This window comes from Lacerta agilis, chromosome 7, assembly GCF_009819535.1.
Source record: "Lacerta agilis isolate rLacAgi1 chromosome 7, rLacAgi1.pri, whole genome shotgun sequence".
Classification (NCBI taxonomy): domain Eukaryota; kingdom Metazoa; phylum Chordata; class Lepidosauria; order Squamata; family Lacertidae; genus Lacerta; species Lacerta agilis.
Window position 1 is genome coordinate 13,177,715 of NC_046318.1, and position 21,691 is coordinate 13,199,405.

General features: G+C 40.8%; 1 protein-coding gene across 1 annotated transcript in view; it reads right to left on the reverse strand.

The window, feature by feature from the left end:
* The window catches only part of LOC117049594 (ankyrin repeat domain-containing protein 33B-like), a 32,306-nt gene extending 14,914 nt beyond the window's left edge, over positions 1-17,392 (reverse strand). Inside the window, exons 1-2 of the mRNA XM_033154389.1 lie at positions 16,895-17,392; positions 736-865 (exon numbers count right to left, since the gene is read on the reverse strand). Of these exons, the coding sequence (XP_033010280.1) occupies positions 736-865; positions 16,895-17,392 (628 nt within the window). The remainder of the gene's footprint in view (positions 1-735; positions 866-16,894) is intronic.
* Positions 17,393-21,691: the final 4,299 nt, after the last annotated feature.

Genomic DNA, 21,691 nt, shown 5'->3' on the forward strand with positions numbered 1-21,691 from the left:
AGCCCAAGTGTTGCTATGCTCTCTCATTACTTCTTTCTTCTTCTTTTTCTAAGGCTGCAGTAGCAGAGTTGCCTTAGACTCTTCTGTATATATGCCTGAATGCCAATTTTATTTATTTATTTATTATTTTATTTATTATTTATTTAATTTATTTTTTGTCAGCACAGCAATGGAAAAAGTATTATCGTGGTTCAGAGAACTGCTTGGGGTTAGAAAAGAAAAATAGAAAACCAAGAAAAGAAAAATAGAAAACAAAGTTGAATAACCTTCTTTAATGGAATAACTTCCTTAACAAGAGTATTAGGAGGAAGGCTACACTGCAACACTTGGTTGTAGCTCCCATTTGTAATATTATTACTACTTGGTCAGAAATAAAAGTGGACACTTTTTTTCTCTAATATGGTAGCTTTAATGGTATACAGTAATAGAGAGTACATCGCCTTCTCCCCATGAAAAGTATTAATCACTTCCAGAAGATTTAATCTAGTAAGCAGAGCCTGGTGTGCATTAAATTAATAATAGCGTCACTAATTATAATGCTGGGCTGCATTAAAAGCGACAAGCTTCTCTGAAATGTACGGAAGAGGACAGAGCAGCAGTACTTGCTGGGCTAGCCTGAAGACTCGGGGGGAGGGGGGAGCTGGCATTTGTTTGCTCAATACAATCACAATAAATAGGCATTTACAATCATGAACTGTTGGACAAAAAAATGAAATGATGACCAAACCTCCTTACCTGCCTGAGCCGCTGTAATTAGAGCCGTGTTTCCTTCATTGTCCTGCCAGTTTACATCAATGTGAGGGCATTGTGCTAAGGCTATTACAATATCCACAAACCCTTGGTAACAGGCAACAATAAGGCCAGTCTATAAATAAAAAATAAGGTGGAGGTTAAAGGGAAGCAAGCTCAAGCACTTTGAACTCCAAATCTTATTTCACATTTTATTATTTTACATGAGGGCATTAATGTAAACTAAACACTTAGCAGTGGGACCAAGTGAAAGGGACAAATCAGAATGCATTGATTATTATTATTTTTAATTTACTTCTAACATTTAAAATGTAGGTTTCCTACTCCATGGAAGCATCTAACAAATATATAAGTGGGTAAGATTAAAAGGATAGGCGTGCCTGGCGTGCTCTGGTCCATGGGGTCACGAAGAGTCGGACACGACTGAACAACTGAACAACAAGATTAAATTAATAAAATAACTGTGGAAACTATTCAATAAAACAATGCAACAAAATGTGCAGAAAACAAAGCACCCAACCAAGGACAGGATAAAGCAGTGCCAGGAGGCAGATCTGTAAGTGTCTAGCTCATGAAAGTGTAACTGGTCCGTCATTCTCCCCCTTCCCCCGCCGCCTTTTTATACTTTTTCTGAATAATTCTGTGTTTGGGCTTCCTAAGAAAGAGAGAGTCACATAACTAAAGAGCTTCTACATTTAGATATTCACGAAGTCAGGGCTGCAATAGAAATGTGGGGGTGAGAGAATGCATTTCCACCAAAGCTGGTTGAACTATGTGTATGATTCTGAGGGTAGTTTGCAGCATTTCCTCATGACTAGACAATTTTTGCTAATTTCTTGGGAGCTAGTGATTATTATGACAATGATTATATATTACTAGCACTACATGTCCTATATTTTACTATCGTCCTCAGAAGAGCCTTGTAAAAAGAGGTGTAGCCTCGGAGAGCTGAGGCTAAAATAGAGAGGCTACTTGTGAACTCATAGCCTTAAGCAAATTGCTAAATGAGATGAAGGGCACAATCAAGGGGAAATTCTCTTGCACAAACACTTCTAAAATAAATGGGAGCTGCACAAAATACCATTCCCCATAGATTATGCCTGAAATGTTGAGCAGTAATATCTTGCTGTGATGCTGTTACCTCCTAAATAATTATCTTCCTTCCCTCAGATGCATGGATCCCCATTTAGAAGAAGGTATTGGAGAATCCACTGCTCTGTTCCACTTATCTCATGTAAGCAAAGGCAGGAGACAGAAATAGGTTCCAGAAGGGAAGAGCTGTAGTATAATGGAAGTTCTGTAACATTTTAGTTTCATCCCTGAAACGGTTCTACCCAACTACTTCTACTTGCACCAAGCACTAAGAATATATATGCTGATTACTATAACTCTCAGGAATGCAACTATATACATTTAATTGATAGGGGACATATAATGCACTGTGCACATTAGGTACTATTTATGACAGTAATGTATGGTACCTTAGCTAAGCACTAGGGTTTCTCTTTGCTGAGAAATTAATATGAACGTAAGAATAGCCCTGATGGATTAGGTCAGTGACCAACATAGTCCTGCATCCTTGTTTCACAGTTGCCAACCAGATGCCCATGGGAAGCCTGAAAGCAGGACCTGAGCATAAGAGCACTCTCCCCTCTTGTACTTTCCAGCTACAAGTATTTCCAATGCAAAGTATAGCCATCGTGGACTATTTGCCTGTGAATGTGTAATTGTCATGCAGTGCACACCCAATGCTCTCCCTACATATGTTATGTGTGCATGGTTCTCAATGCTGAGATAGAATCCATGTTTGGAAGCCTGCTTCTGGATACAGAATCCTCACTTCCAAATTTACATTTTTAAAAAGACATTTCAAAGAAGCAGAGCAGATTTGAAGGAAGTGCAGGGGCATATGTGAGGAAAGCGTAATTGCACTAGCAGAAGCCTTTGTGCTGGTTTCCGCTAGCACAATAGGTTACCGATAATTGAATCCACGTCACTGTCCTTACATTTTTGCCAATATTGTAATGTTTCTACATAAACATTTAAACTATATTAAGTGTGCTTCATCCCCTACCCCCCAATATTTCAGTTTAAATACTTGAGCTGTATTGGAACAATAAATCAACATGGGGTACTTCTTTAGTTTAATTTACTAAATAAACATGGTAAATTAGATCACTCCCTAGGACATCACAAAATTTTCCACTGCAAACAAACAAACAAAAAAACCCGCTAGACGAAAAAACTCGCAGAACGAATTATTTTCGTCTAGCGGGGCACCACTGTATCTTTATTTTAGATATTATCATGAGTGTGGAAATCATTTTGATGTTTTATTTATTTTTATGATGACTTTTGTTATGTTTGTAATTATGCAATTTTGTTCATGTTGTAAACCACCTTGTGCATGGTTTTAACTATGGAAGGGTGGTATACAAATAAAATGATAAATAATGCAAAAAAGGGCAAATAGCCTACAGCTGCAAGTGAAGTTTCCATGACAGCTTTTCCTGCTGGCCTTAAATCTGCTGAGATTGGTTAAAGGAGTATAAGCCACCTAGTTGCACCTGGCCAAAAAACATCCCGCTTCACCTTCAGCAGAAGCTTTCTGTTAAGATAGGCATTTTTAACATACGTGTGAGAAGCAAAAATGAACATGTCCTTGCACATAAATTTTGTTGTATGTGATGTTACTTTCCCTAAGAAACACAATTTATTTTTGTAGCCCAAGAGTTTCTGCCAAACTGTATATTCTCATACAAATTTTGGAAGGAATCATTTAAACTTATGCTAATGCTAAACCTAATCACCATATCAGCCTTCTTAGCAGATAATGTCATTTCCTGTCATCTGCATGTAGAAGCAACCACTACTCTATGCCTCCTAAATCTATTTTTAGCAAAGATTTAGATTACAGAGGATTAAGTATGAGATTTTCGCAGACAGAACACAGGCCAAAATCAAGCTTTAGTTACACCTGTGCAGATCCATTGATTGAGGGAGGGGAGGTGTTACCAGCACACACAAGGGTAAAAAAAAAAACCAGCAGGGAGAAAAAGAAGGACAAGTGGGGTGGCCTCGGTGGGATGAAGGTGGCCGTGAAAACCAAAACCTCAAGGAAGCCTGGGCAGAAAAATGGATCCAGGAAAAGTTTGAAGGGCCTTGTTGGGGTATACTGCCGGCTGTGCCCAGTCAGTGTGCCAGACCAAAAATGCTGCATAAAAGTGATCAATGCCACAACAGTCCAGGTTCACCCACCAGATGGATACCGAATTTTCCGCAATGGGGAGTATAAGGAGGTTCAATATTCATTCAAAGAGGTTTTTAATGTTGGCAGGTCTCAGAGACATATGTTTGACGTTGCCAAACCTCTAGTGGATGATCTGATTCATGGGGGAAATGGCCTCCCTTTTACATACGGTGTCACTGGGAGTGGGAAAACTCACACCATGACTGGTTCTCCTGGTGGCGGTGGCCTGCTTCATTGCTGCTTAGACATGATCTTCAACAGCATAGGATCTCTGCAGGCCAAACAATGTGTGTTCAAGCTGGATGATAAGAATGGGCTTGAGGTGCCGTGTGATGTTGATGCTTTACTTGAACGTCAGAAACTAGAAGCTTTTCAGACTCCAAAAACTCCATCTAGTAACAGGTGGCAAATGGACCCTGAAATAACTGATATGATCAATGTCCAAGACAAGTGCAAAGTAGAAGTTGATGAAGATAAATGTTTACAGTGTGTTTGTCTCCAACATTGAGACCTATAACAACTACATTTATGACCTTTTGGATGAAGGCCCCTTTGACCCCATCAAACCAAAACTTCCCCAGTCCAAAATTTTCCACAAGGATCAGAACCACAACATGTACGTTGCTGGATGCACGGAGGTGGGAGCTTCTGAAGTCTTCTGGAGAGGCCAAAAGAGGCACATTGCAAACACTCAGCTCAGTCGTGAATCCAGCTGTTCCCATAGGGTGTTCCTGATCAAACTGGCCCGCAGGTGCCACTTGATGCCAGTGTGGATAATGTTCTACAGGACAGAGAGCTGATAACCTTGAGCCAGTTATATTTGGTTGACTTATAGCAGGGAGTGGGAAAACAAACAGAACCAAAGTGGAAGGGAATAGACTACAGGAAGCATGTAATATTAATCAATCCCTAATGACACTGAGGACCTGTATTGAAGCTCTGCAGGAGAATCAAACTTATGGGACCAACAATATGGTCCCTTACCGAGACTCTAAACCAGCCTTTCTCAATGTTGGGTCCCTAGATGTTTTTGGCCTACAACTCCCATCCCTGGCCACTGATCCTGCTACCTAGGGATGATGGGAGTTGTAGGCCAGAAACTAATCCATCTCTTCAAGAACCACTTTGATGGAGAAGGCAAAGTGTGCATGACAGTCCTCTTGAATCCTTTTAAGATAAGTTTTCACAGTTAATTTGAATACACTCACTTTGTTTCATGTATTTTCCAGAAAACACTTTAATGCTTTTATGAAAGTCATCAGTGTTTCTAATATGAACAAGAAAATGAATAATATTTTTTCTAGTATGGGCTGCCTAAACGACGACTTTATTTCATCCACTTTGTAGCTAATCAGCAAAACTGATCATGCCAGCAAGATTACAGTTCATCAGAAAACATTGTTTTATGTTAATTTATAAATAAAATTGAATTCCAGTATTCAAAATCAGGTATTAATCTGTAACATTTTTTTAATTTACTTAGGATGGGGCTTACTTCTAAGAACATATATATAAGTGTCTCCTCACTTACACAGGGGTTACATTCTATTGCCCTAAAATCAATGGAGATATGATTTTGCATGTTTATTTGATTTATATTTAGAAAACAAAGCTTAAAAGATAAATACAAGTACTGTATGCACCTCACCCACCAGATGGTTGCCACTTGTTTGATAGGGAATAGATCCAAGAGCTCCCCCTCGCCTACAGCAGTTGGTGGGCATTGCCAAAGCTGATAACACTGGAGAAGTTGGTGTACAGAAGTATTTATTAAACCCAGTGTTGTGTATAAGAATTTCTGCAATTAATGTTGTACATTTTAAACTGAGAATTTTTGTCCCCTTATTTTTCAATTTAAGTTCATCACTGGCCCTGAATTGTTACCTGTGGTCTGTTTATTTGCCAGTGGTACAGAGACAAATTATAATTTCTTTACAAATCTCTATATTTAGTTATATTTATATAAACATTCTTTTAGAAAACACCATACTTATCCGACCCTTGTTTGCATAATGGTAGTGTTGTCATCTCAGTAGCAGTCAAAATAAAACATTCCAAAATATAATATTAAAACTGTTAAGGGTTACAAAAAAATGTAAATATCGAAATGTTTTTTCATCTCTTAACACTGCTTTTTCAAATCATAAAATACACATGCAATATCATAATTTTGCTATAAAACTGCATGCTTAGTTTCAGATCTTGGTAATCTGTTGTATGCATTTCTTAAAAAGGTACGAATTTCCAAATTACTGTACTTTCTTACATTGTTCTGATTATTCTCCTGTGAATGTTATTGTGATGATAGAGAGCTCCAATTGAAGATACGGTTTAAGCAAAATTCACTGAAATGTTTATTCAAAATAGTGCCAATCACTGAATAGGGAAGGCCAGAATTGTGGCTCACTAATGGAACAACATGCATAAATGTACAAAAGGTTCTCTATCCCTGTGAGTTCTCCATTCAATTTAAGGAATGTGACCATTCTGAAAGTTACATTAACTTTGCATCTTTTAGATCAGTGTTTCCCAAACTTGGGTCTCCAGCTGTTTTCAGACTACAATTCCCATCATCCCTAACCACTGGTCTTGCTATCTAGGGATGATGGGAGTTGTAATCGAAAATCAGCAGGAGACCCAAGTTTGTGAAACACTATTTTAGATGAAGAGCTGGATAAGTTTAGAAATGTGTAGTATAGCCCTACTCGGATTTACCGGTACTACTTCCTTTTGCAGGTAGGGGTGGGAATCTGTATTTGAACACTCTCCCATATTAAAATATTATCAGCTGAAAGCTAGTTTCTAGCCTAGCCTTCCCTATTAGCTTTACTGAGGGAGGTGGGCAACATTTGCACCTAAAACACTCTTTCTAAGTGGCATAATCACCCTTCCTGAGGGCAACACTGTATCATATTTTTGAACAGATCATTTAACTCTATGCAAGCTTAAAAAAATATAAGGGTCTGGTGACTTCTGTTTCAGTGTATCTGAAGAAGTGTGCATGCATACAAAAGCTCATACCAAGAACAAACTTAGTTGGTCTTTAAGGTGCTGCTGTATCATATTTTTGAACAGATCATTTAACTCTATGCAAGCTTAAAAAAATATAAGGGTCTGGTGACTTCTGTTTCAGTGTATCTGAAGAAGTGTGCATGCATACAAAAGCTCATACCAAGAACAAACTTAGTTGGTCTTTAAGGTGCTGCTGTATATTATTCTGTATAGACTATGGCAGACCAACACGGCTACCTACTTGTAACTCAAGCTTAAAACAGTAGACTATAGAGCAGAACTTTCCAAACTTTTCATGTTGGCGGCACACTTTTTACACATGCATCATTTTATGACACAGTAATCCAATTTTACTAGCAAACCAGAGGTTAAACTAACCCCTTTCCAGCCCCAGGAGAAGCGTGGGGAGCATTCACGCGACACACTTACACACTGCGGCCTACACACTAACATGTCGTGACACACAGTTTGGAAAGCTCTGAGTATAGAGAGCTGCGGGTGGAGAATGTCTGTGTGAGAACAGCAGCACCTACCAGACATCTACCAAACAACTCAACTAATTATTACAACTCACCGAGAGAAACCCAGGGCAGTAAAACCTATGACCAGAGGAAAAGAAAAAGGCCCTGTAAGTCTCTTTGAGCTTGTGGGACCCATAGCACCACCTATTTTCCCCAAGCAAAGGAGGTTACTTTGCTTCTTGGATGGCCAATTCTGGAATAGTCACCTAGAGAGCTGAAAGGAATCCAGCTATACTTTCTTGCAGAAAAAAAAATATCAGTAAGCCTACAAGAGGTATCCATGTAAGAGGCTGAAATAATAAGCAACTCCACCCAGGGATAACTGCTGGTGTTCATTCTCCTAAGAGTAACAAGAAGGGTACACTGGCAGTGTCTAAATAAATGAGGTTATGGTGGAAGAGTTCCTTTGGACTCTTGTACACAGGGATGGATGAATCTGTTCATATTGGTTTTCTTTAAAAAAGAAAAAAAAAACATTCTTCCTCTTGGGTATTTGTCCATTGTGTATGTGGGCAGTGAGAATGCAGTAGTAAAAATAAGTCATTAATGGTTTTTTAATCGCTTGATTTTTAACTCCCGTATGAATATCTTTTCAGTGATACATCTGAGATACATCTGTGTCAGATGTACACAAAAATATGTTTACTGAACTGTCAGGGGAGCTAGTGTAAGGAAAAGCAGTCCACTGGACTTTGGGAATGATGTTTTAAACATAAAACAGGACTGTTTCTTATGGTGCAAAATATATTGCCCAAGAGTTAAATGATAACTTTAGCAGGTGATCCCAACGTTCACATATATGGATATGTTAATTCTGAATGTTATTAATAACTCAACAGTAACAGGCAAAGGTTCTCCTAATGCTAAAGTATTATTAAGATGAAAACCACAGGCTCTGTTGCTACAGCATCTACCTCAACCGTTTCCACACCCCCACAACTTCTGCCACTGTATCTCCCTTTGCATAGCCACTACCCATAGCTTCTTCTCTCTGCTCATAGCCGTCGCAGTCCTCCATCCCAGTTCTCCCTCCTTAGCAATCCCTAGGTAGTGAATATGCTGCTGCAGTTTCTCATTACTGCCAAGCCTTCAATTCCCACAGACAGCGATTCTGCCAATTATTCATCCCATGTTTTCTTTCTTCCAGCATTTAGCGGGGGAAGCAGCAAAGCAAAGACTGTTTTGACTTGACATTTTTTGGGTGGAAGCTGCCATACTTTGGCTATTCATACACTAAGAAGAAAAATGCTAGAATTTTGCACAGAAAGACATATTAGAGCCTATGTACATAGTGGACCTAATACCCTGTGCTTATTTTATTTATCTAAGTAATATAATGGGGACCCAACACTGACTACTCTTGCTATAACAGCATGATTGGCACAATTACTCAAAGTGGAATTGTTTCTAAATTCTTGTATTTTTCTCTTATGTACAATGATACTACATACTATGAACTAAGCATAGGATGCTGCTTCATTTACAGTGGCAAAAAACACTGATAGCACTGACAGCAGATGTAGCTGACCAGGCTATTAAGTACTAAACTATGCATTTTATATTGCTGAGGATTCTGTCAGGATTTATTTTCATACATTTCATAAAATACTGTTACTCTTTTAAACACTAATTTCAGTGTCCTCCACCAACTACTTAAAAAAATGATGTGCAACCTAATTGCTTCACATCAAGGTGCTTATTGCAATCCTGCAGCACGCCAAAATTTTAGAAGCCGAATTATGCAGTATGTGCAGTCAGAACTCCTACTTATTTAAATACAACTTTACTCACATAAATCCTACATCCCTAAAGATACCTATCATCATAAACGGCTTTCAGCTTTTCATTCACATGGAGACCTCAGAGATTTCAGTCATCGGTATAATTAAATAGGAAGCATTGTATGGTACATAAACAAAAATTCTAGCATGCCACAATGAAGGTTCATCTGCAGCACATAATATGATTGATTATATTTTGGCTCTTCCCCACAAAATGCATCTGAACTTCAAAGAACTTAGAAATGGTGGGAATTTGCAAAGAAAACTGAATAAGTCTTATTTTCACAGAGTAGTTTTGAATTGTTTCCCATGAGAAAAAAACAAAATAACTTGAAAAAATGAATCTTTCCACATTGTGGTTTTAACAATTGATATACCTGTAATTACTAATTTGCACCCAGATGTGACAACATAAAATGTGCAGCTCTAATCTTCATATGGTTCTTTATTATTCTTTATTATGATGTGGAGTGAACGTTGCAAAAATCTCTTAACTGTTTGGTTTTTAAAAGAGAATGCCAATTCAAATGCCAAGTCTACATTAACAGTGTGTCACATATTGGATATTTTTTCGGGGGATGGGGAGGGATTCCTGAATTAAGTTACTGTACACAGTTGTTTCCATTATATTCTACAAAAATAGGTCAGCTATGACAGAGAGCACAAGAGCTAGCTATTTTTTAAACAATGTGTTCTGCTGGAGCAAGTTAATGCCAGTCAAAAAAGTGTGACATGTGAAACAAGACAGCAAAATTTCCCAAGGGTAATGCAAATAAAAAGCTCTAGGTGAAGTGGAGAGAACCTCAGAATAAACTATTATGAGCCTAGATGATCCAACTATAGAATATAATTTTCACTTCTTGCTTGAGAGACAACACAATTGGAAAAACTAGTCTCGTTCCTGTCCACATTTGGGTACTTTATGACATATCTCTATTCCTGGGATGGTATAAAATGTTGATTATGTAAAATTTTAGACTAGTAGAGGGGGGAACACATATTGATGTTTTATCAATGGACTGTCAACACTTGATGATTACCAATGTACAGTGTGTCCTGCCACCATTTGAAAGGTCACTGGGGTAATGGGAAAATTCTGTCTGTGGTATTTTATCTCTGAGAACTATTTCAGATTTCATACATTTAAATCTGCACTTATTGGGAGAGGACTATGCTTGTGTAAATGCATTTTTTTCTAAGCATTGTTATTTGTTTAATCATCTAAACCTTTGCAGAAATTTTCATGCAGTTCAGAACTTGGCCTGACAAATTGAGGTATTATCCCCAAAACTGGAGAATAGCTTGTTTTTTTCACAATCCCAATTCCAAAATTCGGACCAACAGAGCTTGGTAGGGACTTCATACCCCATGAATCCCACAATCCCCTGTGAGCCCCTTAACTCTGTTCCAGCATTACTTCTCTTCTCAGCAACAGCAAGGAGGTATCACTGTGGACCTATCATCTTATCTGGTGCCTATATAACTGCAACAGCAGTCAAGTGCCAGGTATCCCGGTAAACAGATTTAAAAGGTGTTTCTGTAACATGGACAATGGAGTTCCCTGGAAATTACCTGATACACTCTTTTTGCACAGTTCAAGGTCCAAGGAAAGGAGGGAAGCTCCACAGAATGGCTTCTTCGCCATAATTGGGCTAGTGGGAAGTTAAGGTTTGGCAGGGCAGGATCTCTCAGGATACCTAGGGTTTAATAAAGTGAGGCTCTCACTGATTGCATCACAGAAACATGATGGGATCTGAATTTCAGAATTGGGCTCAGGGAAGAACAAGCTAATTTCCATTTTGGGAGCAATAGTTTGCTTTGCTGAACCCAATGAGAGAAATCAAGCCAAGGGGAGTTTAATCATCACTAGTATTGGGCACTAGATGATGTGGTTGTAAAATCTGAGGTCCAGATAAGAGAAGGCTTTGAAGATGCTGAAAATTCCCAGTCTTTGGTGACATGTTTTCAGGTACATATTTTGCTAGGGAGATTGCTAGCTGGTTGCTTCCTCAAAATTTCTATCTGGGGTAGAAAGGCATATTTTCCCCACCTACTTAATTTGTTATTTGAGTTGTAGAGGGACACAGAGAAAGGGAGAGAGTGCTGCCTTTGGTTTTTGTCAGCTACATAAACATTTTGGGGTATTGGCTGACTCTCTGGAGATCTGATATAGGGCAACAGATTTTGGTGCTGTAATGTTTCAGCTATTTGTCTCCAGCTGTGTTCAACTTATATTTTTGCAAATAAATTCAAATATCATTAAAGGCCAAAAGGCTCAAATGACCACTACAAAGGAAACCAGGCCTAGGTAATTGCCACACCCAAGAAACCTCTCTCACTGCTCAGAGAAGTAGGGTGAGTATAACAGTAGGCTATGTAATGTACATCACTGTGTGAATTAGCCCTCTAGGGTGCATTTTTATGAGGCACTTCAGTCCTTGGTCTACTACGATACTGAATACTTCTTCAGTATTATTGGACTTTGCCCACATGAATTAAAAAAAAAAAAGAATCCCAAAAGGGGCATGTTGGTCAATTTAGCTAAATCCTTAAGAAAACAGTCTCTATTTACACTCTATTCATAATGGGTTTTTTTTAGTATGAGCGCTATCATCAATTTACCAGCAATTAAATCCTACTTATTTTTGATCATGTTTAAGTAGCCGAGGACAATTTCCCCAAGTATAGAATTGCAGATGAGACATAGTCTTGATTATATAATTCAATGTGGAGTAGCCTTAAACAGTACAGATGGAACATACAAAAAAAGATCAGTGCTGCATGCAACAGAGCTTTTCTCTGTTTATTCCAGAGTCTTTATTTTTGAAGCTCTCCAAAAGATTTAATTCCTTTTGGAAATCCTACCCTGTTTCATCAACAGTTTTGTTCAATAGCTGGAATGAACTCTCATTTCTATGACAAGCTTTCTAGTGATAAAGATTGTTCGATGTGTGGGTTGCAATAGGTTCTTGTTTGCTTGATTAGTAAGCAAAATAATGTATACCTGTGAGATTCTGATATTTCTGTGCTCCTCTCTAGTGTATTATGTTTAGCACCTGGCTGCTGAAGCGACTTCACAATTCAGCATTCATATTAAAAAAAAGCCTAGCAACAACTCTGTGTGTTTTAATACGGAACATACAGCCATCACCATTCAAAAAGTGAATTATTCCCATTTACTATGGGAAAGACTAAAGGCTCAAATGAATGGCCCCAGTATCAGGGAAAAACTATAAACAAGTACTAAGTATAAAAGCAAAACTATATCTCAGCACTAAATTTCTCTTGTATTAAAAATGTTGATACAATATTAGAGTTTTTTTAATTTAAATTATTTATGAATTATTAAATTTACCTAGTCATCTTAATAACCTTCTGACATTGTTATTTTGGATTAGCAATAGAATATACACATAAGTATATGCTTACCTCTATGCATGAACTTGCATCTGTACCCACAAAATGCATGAATGCACATATATGACACATCCCATTCTAGTGTAAGCAATTTTGGGTGAAACTAATTTCAATGATAGACAGTTAAGTGCACAGTTGATTCTCACAATGAAATCAATGGCACAGATACCTCTGGCTGGACTGTACACATAATATTTAGGTATTTGTATATGTTCAAGATTTTTATACTGCCTTTTCCAAAACGGAGTAGTTTGCAGCATTTAAAACAAAACAATAAAACGTCCATGTTCATGAAATACATATGTAATAGTTCAGTGTCTCTCAAAAAGGCCTTGGGTGACTTTGATGTGGGCCTCTTTATCATAGCCTGCCCCTGGCCTCCTTGCCTGCCTTCCCCACTCCATTGTCATTCCAGAGCCTTTTGGCTGGACCAGTGCCAGCACTAGTGACTCCTTGACTGCTGAGTAAAGGTGGCCAAGAAACAGTTGTTCAGGGGGGGGGGGGAGGTCTTCTTCTGAGAGGAAAGGGCCAGAGGAGGTGAAAAAATGAGATAATAGGTTAATATAATCATCTTTATCAAACTGAGAATGGAAAAGGAGAATAAGAAAGGAAAGCTGTTATAGAAGGTAGGTGTGAATTTAAAGTAACAGGGAGGAAGGCTGAAAGAAACTGGCTGGTTGTGGGGAGAATGGAATAAAGTACAACCTGAGTGTGAAAGGAGAATGGGAGAATATATTATAGGAGATGGGTAAAAATGGTTGAGGGACATATGAGTGTAGGAAGGGAAAAATATAAAAGAAAATATTTTCTCCTTAGAGCTTCTAGATCAGTAAATTCTGCCAGGAATGGGAAGTCTGAGTCACAATACCTGCACAGCAAATGTCTGCATTTAAGTTGTGGAAGCCTGAACTATGGTACTCCTTGCTACTAGGAAAATGCTGTAGCAAAGAATTTAGCAGTTTCTAAAGACAAATTAGATATCAGTAGAAAAATTATGTCCTTAAATGCAAGCTGAGTATGTCAAACTCTGCCTCATCTTGGGACTGAATGTCCTGCACCATCATTTTGTGACTGGTGGGCCTCAGTAATTTTTAGCTGTCCCAGTTGGGCTCTGGGGACAAAAAGTTTGAGAAGTCCTGCAATCATTCATATATTAAAATGTGTACTCATAACTGTAACAAAGCCTGCAGTCCTATCTTTCCAATGATGTGTGTTGCTATCACTTACCAAGAGAGAGAGGAACAAGGTAGCAGGAGCTTGGCACGAGTGCAGCACAGGAATATTGGATTAGATCTGCCCCTGGCCCCAGACCCCATCAAACCACTGCCTTGCCTCTCCCCCTGTTGATATCAGGCAACATAGATATGTGGGATTGGAAAGGCGGGAGAGAGGTGCAGCTCCACTGGCTGCTACTACAAGAATAAATATTATAGGAACACTTAGAAGGTGCTGTCAGGAGTTTCCGATAGGACTTCTGCATGAATAAAGATATCAATAGAACAAAAATTTCCTTGGCAGTAATGGTGGTGTAGAAAGTCTCGTAATGAATTATTATAAGGACTGGGGGTGGCTGGGGACTTTTGTAGTTGCATTACCTCCCTTTGTCAACATAATCCTTGATGAGTGTATAGGAAAAGAATAGACAGGGATACTATAACATGTATTATATACCCATGAACACATCCCTCTATAGTATACTCATCATCCAGGGTGGAGGATTAAAGACTAGTCTAAAAGGTGTGAAATCTCTGTTGCACGTGCACACACACCTTTACCTGTTCAACTAGGTGTGAAGCATGGTATCTTAATCTACTGTGGCCCAGTTTGCCTATTAATTTTTGTGTGTACTAAAGGCACTACAGATTAGAGGATAATGGTACCTTATGAATTTTATGTGAAAATATTTGAGAAACATTTCATTAGTGATGGCACATAAGACTGACCACAAAAGGCGTTCAAGGTGTTCACTTCATACATTATCTTAGAAGCATGATCACCACTAGCAAGTCAAACTGCACTCCTTAGCTAGCTGTTAAGTGTAAAACAACAGGTGTATTCAGGCCAAACTTTATCAAATCAGGGAATCCATTTATGTGATAAATATCAGTTGTTTTGATTATTAAAGCATCTCCTACATTGTAAGGGCCAATCTACACATTATGTTTAACACGTGGAGATTACTGGAAATTATCCCTTTTACTTCTGTTTTACTTGCTATTTCATCATCTGAACAGCATCACCAGCAATGGAAGATAGTATCTGCATAGAAACATATACAGTGCCCTAAGTGGGGAAAAGAAAGACTAGAACGTTTCTGAAGCGGGATATTTTAAAAGCAAGAGAAAATAGGAGGTGGGATGTTTTTGAAAGTTTTTGAAAGTGGGAGAAGTTTTTGAAAGTTTATGAAAGTGGGAGGAGAAAGTGGGATAGTTTTGAAGGAAGTGGGATGGTGTCATAGTAGGGTAAAAAGGAAGTGGGAGATTAGGCCCAACTATTTTCCACCTGAGAAGTGAGATGATTATACATCTGTCTAAAAGAAGGATGATATCCCACTGCATTTCAAGCCCCAGCACTAGGAGCTGTCCATACAGAATGTCAATCATCAAAGGCAGGGAAGTGGGTAAATAAAGTTACAAGAAAAAAGTGCAAGATATTTGGCAAAATATGATGTAGGTGTGACACCTCTTATTGATGGCCTCTGGGGTGAGGATGAACAAATCAGAGATTGATACTAGACATTATTACAGCCTCAGTGGAAGCTGTCCACAAAAGGCTTTTCATGATAATCATAACATGTAAAAAGTAATGTATACTGAATCCGTGAAACTGTTTAAGAATTTTAAAAAGCACCTCATGGTGTTTTCTACTTACCCCCTCTATACTGTATTGCTTGTGTGCTGGTAAAACTTCTGAAAGGGACTGGCTGAGCTGGTGGAATGGCATGGATGGCACTTGCTCAGGGAAATAAATAGTCTAAGCTTTGCAGGTAAGGGAAAGCTGTCCATTTGTCTGGGATTACAGCCTCATAGAGGAACTAAGGATTGGCAAGAGGTCCTAGTATTCAGAGAATATAAGGGACAGAGAGACTAAAGGTTGAAAAATGGGTGCAGAGAGTGAGTAAACTGGGAGAAAAGGGAAATAGGACAGTGAAAAAAAGTTGTTATTCTTCACTTCCTTTCTATACTGCTTTGTGTTTTTTAAGGGGGAAAAACCTCAGAGCGGTTTACAACAAAATCTTGACCTCGCTCACACTTGAGTAAGCTATGTTGAGGGAGGGAGAGGGAATAACCACAGAGAAGAGGCAGCTAAAAGAAATGCAAAACTCCTCCATGCATTTAACGCAAGAAAAGGCTCTCTAGTCTATGCATTTGCAGAGGCATTTCTTACAGTCTGCCCAGTGCACCGGCACCAGCAGCAATGTGGAGATGATCACGACCCCACGACTCTGTTTTGTGTTAGCCAAATGTGTGTGAGGGAACATGAGAAGCAGGCTAATAATGGGTGGAAACGGAGCCCAGAAGTGAATTATGGGGCTGGACACTACGGACAGGAAAGAAATGGGCTGGCCTTGGGAGAGAGCCTTAGGACTTGGGACTCATGCAGTTAAGAGGACAGAGTAAGGATGGGCCTTGCCAGTTGAGGCTTTTACTTGTTATCTGCACCTCTGTGACTGGGGCACGTTATAAAGGGCCAAAGGCAGGCCTGCCTAAACTACAGTTTGATTTTGAACTATCTATGGGTTGGCTACAAGATCGGGGGCCCAGAAGCAGGGCTTGATTTGCACCGGAGTGAATGCCAGCAAGGGCAGCAGGCGAGGGCGACTGTAACTTTCCCCCCTGACAAACGCAGGCTGAGGGAGGGCCTACACGGCGCCTGGAGCATTGGTGCGGAACTAAACTCAGAAATGGAGGAGGAATGAATGAATGAATGAATGAATGAATAAATAAATAAATAAAGAAGAAGAAGAAGAAGAAGAAGAAGAAGAAGAAGAAGAAGAAGAAGAAGAAGAAATGGGCACAAGGACAGGTTAGCTGCCTGAGGTGAACTGAGGCGTTTGACGCGAGAGCTGAGGGAGCACTTTAAGGCCTACTTTCCCGCCTTTCTCCTCTCGCTAGGGCGCGCGTCGCGTGAGGCGCTTCCCCCAATCCCTCCACCCCGCTCACCCTCTTGTTGCGGTCGGTCTCCTTGGCCTCCTTCTCCTCGGGCCCCTGCCGGATGATCGCTCTCAAGGCCACCGCGTTGTTGGTGCAGCAAGCTCGGAAGAGGGTGAGCGCCTCGGGGCTTCCCGTCGACGAGTCCGACTCTCCCAGAGACCAGTCGTCGCCGTCGTCGTCGTCGCCGTCCGCCCGCGGCGGGTAGAAGGAGTCGTCCGAAGCGATGCTGCGCGTGTCCGGGAGGTCCGAGAAGTCCTCGTACTCCTCGTAGTCGTCGCCACCACCGTCGTCCTCGTCGCTTCCTCCCTCAGCGCCGCCGCCGCCGCCTTCGCTGCCCCTTCGCGACCTCTCCGCCCCGGCAGCTGCGCTGGAGCCGATGACGACGCTCCCCTCAGGCGCCGCGGCTCCCGGCCCGGCAGGCTCCGAGGGCGGTACGGGCAGGTGCTTTGCCGCGGCGGGACTCCGGCCCTCCGTGGCCGCTTTGCCGTCTCCAGACAGCAGCACCATTGTCGCCTTCTTTCACGGAGGAAGGTGTTTGGACTTTATTTCTCTCGGGAGCTTTTACCTTAGGGAGCAAAAGGTCGCCTCTGAGGCGCCGCCAGTTCTCCTGCACGCATGCATCCGTGTTCAGACGTGCAAGGCCCGGCGGGATGACCAGGGAGGGAAGAAGATGGGCCAGGGGCCTGCGACATAAAGAGCTGCAACAGGCACACCTGTCTTGAGAGGGAAATGCACCTCCCTTTTCCAAAATAAAGGGGATGCGTGTGTGCGCACCGTGGGGCAAAGCTGAGCTCTCTAGTATCCAAATATTTTTTTTATTATTTGCAGAATATGGATAGATATCTTTTCACAATGAGAGCAAGAGCATACAGTACTGAGAACAAGCCACAAATGCTGAGCTCTCTAGAGAACAAAGCTTGGCCCCACGGATAACATCCTCACACTCCGTGGAGCTCCCTCTGTACAGGTCACTCTCCGGACACTACTTCTTCTTTTTTTCTTTTTTCTTTTAAAAAACTAAAACATAAAACCCGATACAATTAATTTTTGGAAAGAAAGGGGCCTGCAATGCCCTGGCATGCAACACAACCCCTCTTCAGGTGCACACGAGAAAGTAGGTCTCTCGTCCCAAATCTACTTAACTCGCACCAGAGCGACAAGATCAAGAAGGGATCCACTGAGGATCACACTCCCCCGCCCCATAATCTATGCCGTTATCTCAAGAGACCCTGCTCGCACTTCAAATGCAAAAATACTACTGCACTCATCCTCTTGCCCTACCTCGGCTTCTATTGAACCAAGCGCAAAGAGTTGGGGGTTTCTTCCCGCATTTTTATCAGGTTAAAAAGAAAAACCAGGCATTTGCGACTCCAGGCTATCCTAGCCGTTGGGATGACAAGGCATTTCTTGCCAAGAGGGACTGAGCAGCGTCTCACCCCACCTCCTCTCCCATCGCAGCTTCCTGATGCGCGTGGGTGACACAGCGGTGGAAAGTTTTGGGGAAACACGAGCGGTCGCTCCTCACTGCCTGCCAACACGCTGTTGCAAAGCGGGAAAACCCAGGCTCGTTTCTTTCCAAGAGGGGCTGCAAAACGCCGAGGCAAACGAGAAAGCAGCAAACTTTCTTTTCCTCTTGCTTTTCTGGGCAGACGCTCGCTGATCGCTAGCAAGAAACCAAAAGCAGCACTTCTCACGCTATCCTGTTTCAACTGAGCACAATACTCCGAAAAGTTTTCCAAAGCTCCTCGCTTTAAAGGGTGACTTTTGCAACCAGGGGGGTGCTTTTCCCGCCAGAAAGCGAAACCGAAATTCGTTCGGACACGGCAAAACTAGGAGCAGCTGAACTGAGAGCCTCCCCTCGGGGACCATCCGACGAAATGCGATTTCCTGAAATTTTATTGTAAATGGTCGGATGAGCTAAAGCAAAATTTATCCGCGCCGCCGGCTGCTTTTCAGAAGTCCAGCCACTCTTTCGTAAGCCCTTGTCGCGAAAACGGGGGGCGGTGCTGGAGAAAACCACAACAATAAGCAATATTTCCGACGATAGATCTTGTTCCAAATATGGTCCGGGAAAGACTGCGGGAAGAGACTGAGCGACCGACACGTTTAGAAAACTCCTGGCAGTGACTCTTAATCCGATCACCAGAAGATTGAGGCTCCAGCTTAGCATGTTGACATCAGGGACACATTTGCAAAGCGATTTACATGCAGCTGTCCATGTTGGGGTTTTATGCACCAGCGAAGAAAATTGCTATTGACAGGTGAGTAATTTGAATTCCCTGAGTACCTTCTACTTTATCTCCTGCCGGGCTTCTTCTCCTCTTCTTAGTTCAGTAGTCTGCAGACATGTATGGCTTCGCTAATGTTTTACACGACCCCACCTCCAAGTTTCCTCAGGCTCGTCGTCAGATGTTCCCAAACTTTCTGGGCGGCGGGTGTGAAAAATCGGGGTGCGGAATATTAAATTAAAACATAAATGGAGTTGTTACAGTTGCTGAATACAACTATTCGGGAACTCATAACTTTTACAGGGAGGAGCCGTGAGTTAACATCGTTGTGGAAAAAGCACAAATCCATTGTATGAGAAGAGACACACGTACATTTTATACACCTTTTTAGTGGTATGTTTAAAGAGTGAAAGATGCGTTTGAAAAGTCATCACACGGAACCTGCGTTTTTTGAATCGCCTATTCCACGTTTGAATATAGTAAATCCCTTGAAATAGTCGCAAGAGCTAGTCAATACAGAGATAATAGCCAATTGAGTTTACGCCAAGGAGGCAGTGGTTCTGCCTCCCTTGTGGCATTTTTTAAAGTAATATCAAAAACAACAATCACAGAAGTAGGGGGGCCTTTCTCAAAGGGAGCAGTGTAATAAATACGTCAGAGTAAAGACCTTTGTAGGGTTGCAAGGTAGCAGTTTCAAGCATAGCTATTTAATAGGATTATAGTTTTAAATTCCTGTGATCTGTTCCATTCATCTTGTCTTTGAGTGATCTATATTTAGAACTCTCTATTGGATGCTTGTCTGTTGCCAGTGGACCTTTTTTTCTTGCAAGTTTTCCTGCAAATTGACATAGATTCAATCCTGCTTGTTTTCCCTGCTGCTGCTGCTGCAGCTGCTGCTTGTGAGTGAAGGGAAAGGGAGCAGGTATTAAAAATTCTAGAATTTTAGTATTTTCATAACCATATTAAAAAGCTGTAAGGAAGACATATACATAAATGGATTTCCAGGGTAAGTTTAGATCATCCTTGCAAATAATTATTTCCACAACTTCTTCGGGACAAGTAACAATTCCTTCCCTGCAAGCAACTTACCAGAGCTACTGCCAAATATGACCCATCATATATTGGTGTGATCAGTACTTTTGCAACATGGTCAGTTTATACTTATTATCCTCAAGCTTGCATTGCCTGGAAACAAGGAGTAAGCAATGCCGTGTGCTCTATATTGTTGTTGGATTACAGCTCCCATCAGCCCCTGCCAACATGGTCATTGGTCAGGGATGATGGGAGTTGTAGTCCCAAAACATATGGAAAAGCATCATGTTGGCTATCCCTAACCCCATTAAACACAACGGAAACAAAGTAGAAGAGTTTGGATTTGATAGCCCGCTTTTCACTACCCGAAGGAGTCTCAAAGCGGCTAACATTCTCCTTTCCCTTCCTCCCCCACAACAAACACTCTGTGAGGTGAGTGAGGCTGAGAGACTTCAAAGAAGTGTGACTAGCCCAAGGTCACCCAGCAGCTGCATGTGGAGGAGTGGAGACACAAACCCGGTTCCCCAGATTACGAGTCTACCACTCTTAACCACTACACCACAGGTTTGTTCTGTATTAAAGGAGCCCCAGTGTTGCACTCAACCACAGTTCCCATGGTTCTTTGGAAGAAGCTGTAACAGTAAACCAATTTCAGATAGTTTGAATCTGTCATTTATGTGTGCTCTAACAAAGCTATCAAGGGAAATTCATTGGAGGGGGGAGCAAGGGATAAATTGGTGAGGAAGAAAAGGTTAAATACAGTATAGCAAAAAATACAGCAAGGAAAAGCCAAGGAAGAGGGAAAATAATCTAAAAGAAAAGCAGCAAATGTGTGTTGCCTTATACAGTAAACACTTGCCAGCTTCTCATTTGACAGTGAAATGTTGTATCCAGATACCCTGTTTGCTTTAATTATTGTTTTCATTGTAACAGTATGTCTTGAAACAATATAGGCAATCTCAAAAGTTATTTTGAAAGCATTCTGTATGTCCTACTTTTTGTGACATGGAGTGAGACCTGGTAAAAGACAATTTCCCATGTTGTGCTTTCCATTTTTTTTAGGACCATACAAATTGGTTGATCTAGATATGAGCATATGATAGTGGTGTTGGCAGATTGTGGCAGGAGAAGAAATGATTTTTCTCCCTGGTGCCACCGCTAGATCTAAGTAGCCTTTTAGATATGCTTACTTTGTAGTGTGGGATGTGCTTGAGCAGAATCTTGACATAGAATTCAAAACATTTAACCTGAAAATCCTTCACTAATCCCAGATATGTGTCATATGGCTGTGATTACTCAGAGGTGAAAATTACTCTGCATGTGCTCAGAGGTGATGCCTTTATTGTGATTCATATGCTTCAGGTTAAAGTGTTGAGATTAACTAGTTTATATTAAGATCTGCCATCAATGGAAATTTGTTTTAGCATTATAGTCAGGTTGTGCCAAAAAAAGCAGTTAACAGGTGAGTATTTGGGAAGCCTGTTTACATTCTAAATAAATATATTTGTTATGTTTTATCATTCTCGTGGTGTTTTATCTGCACTAA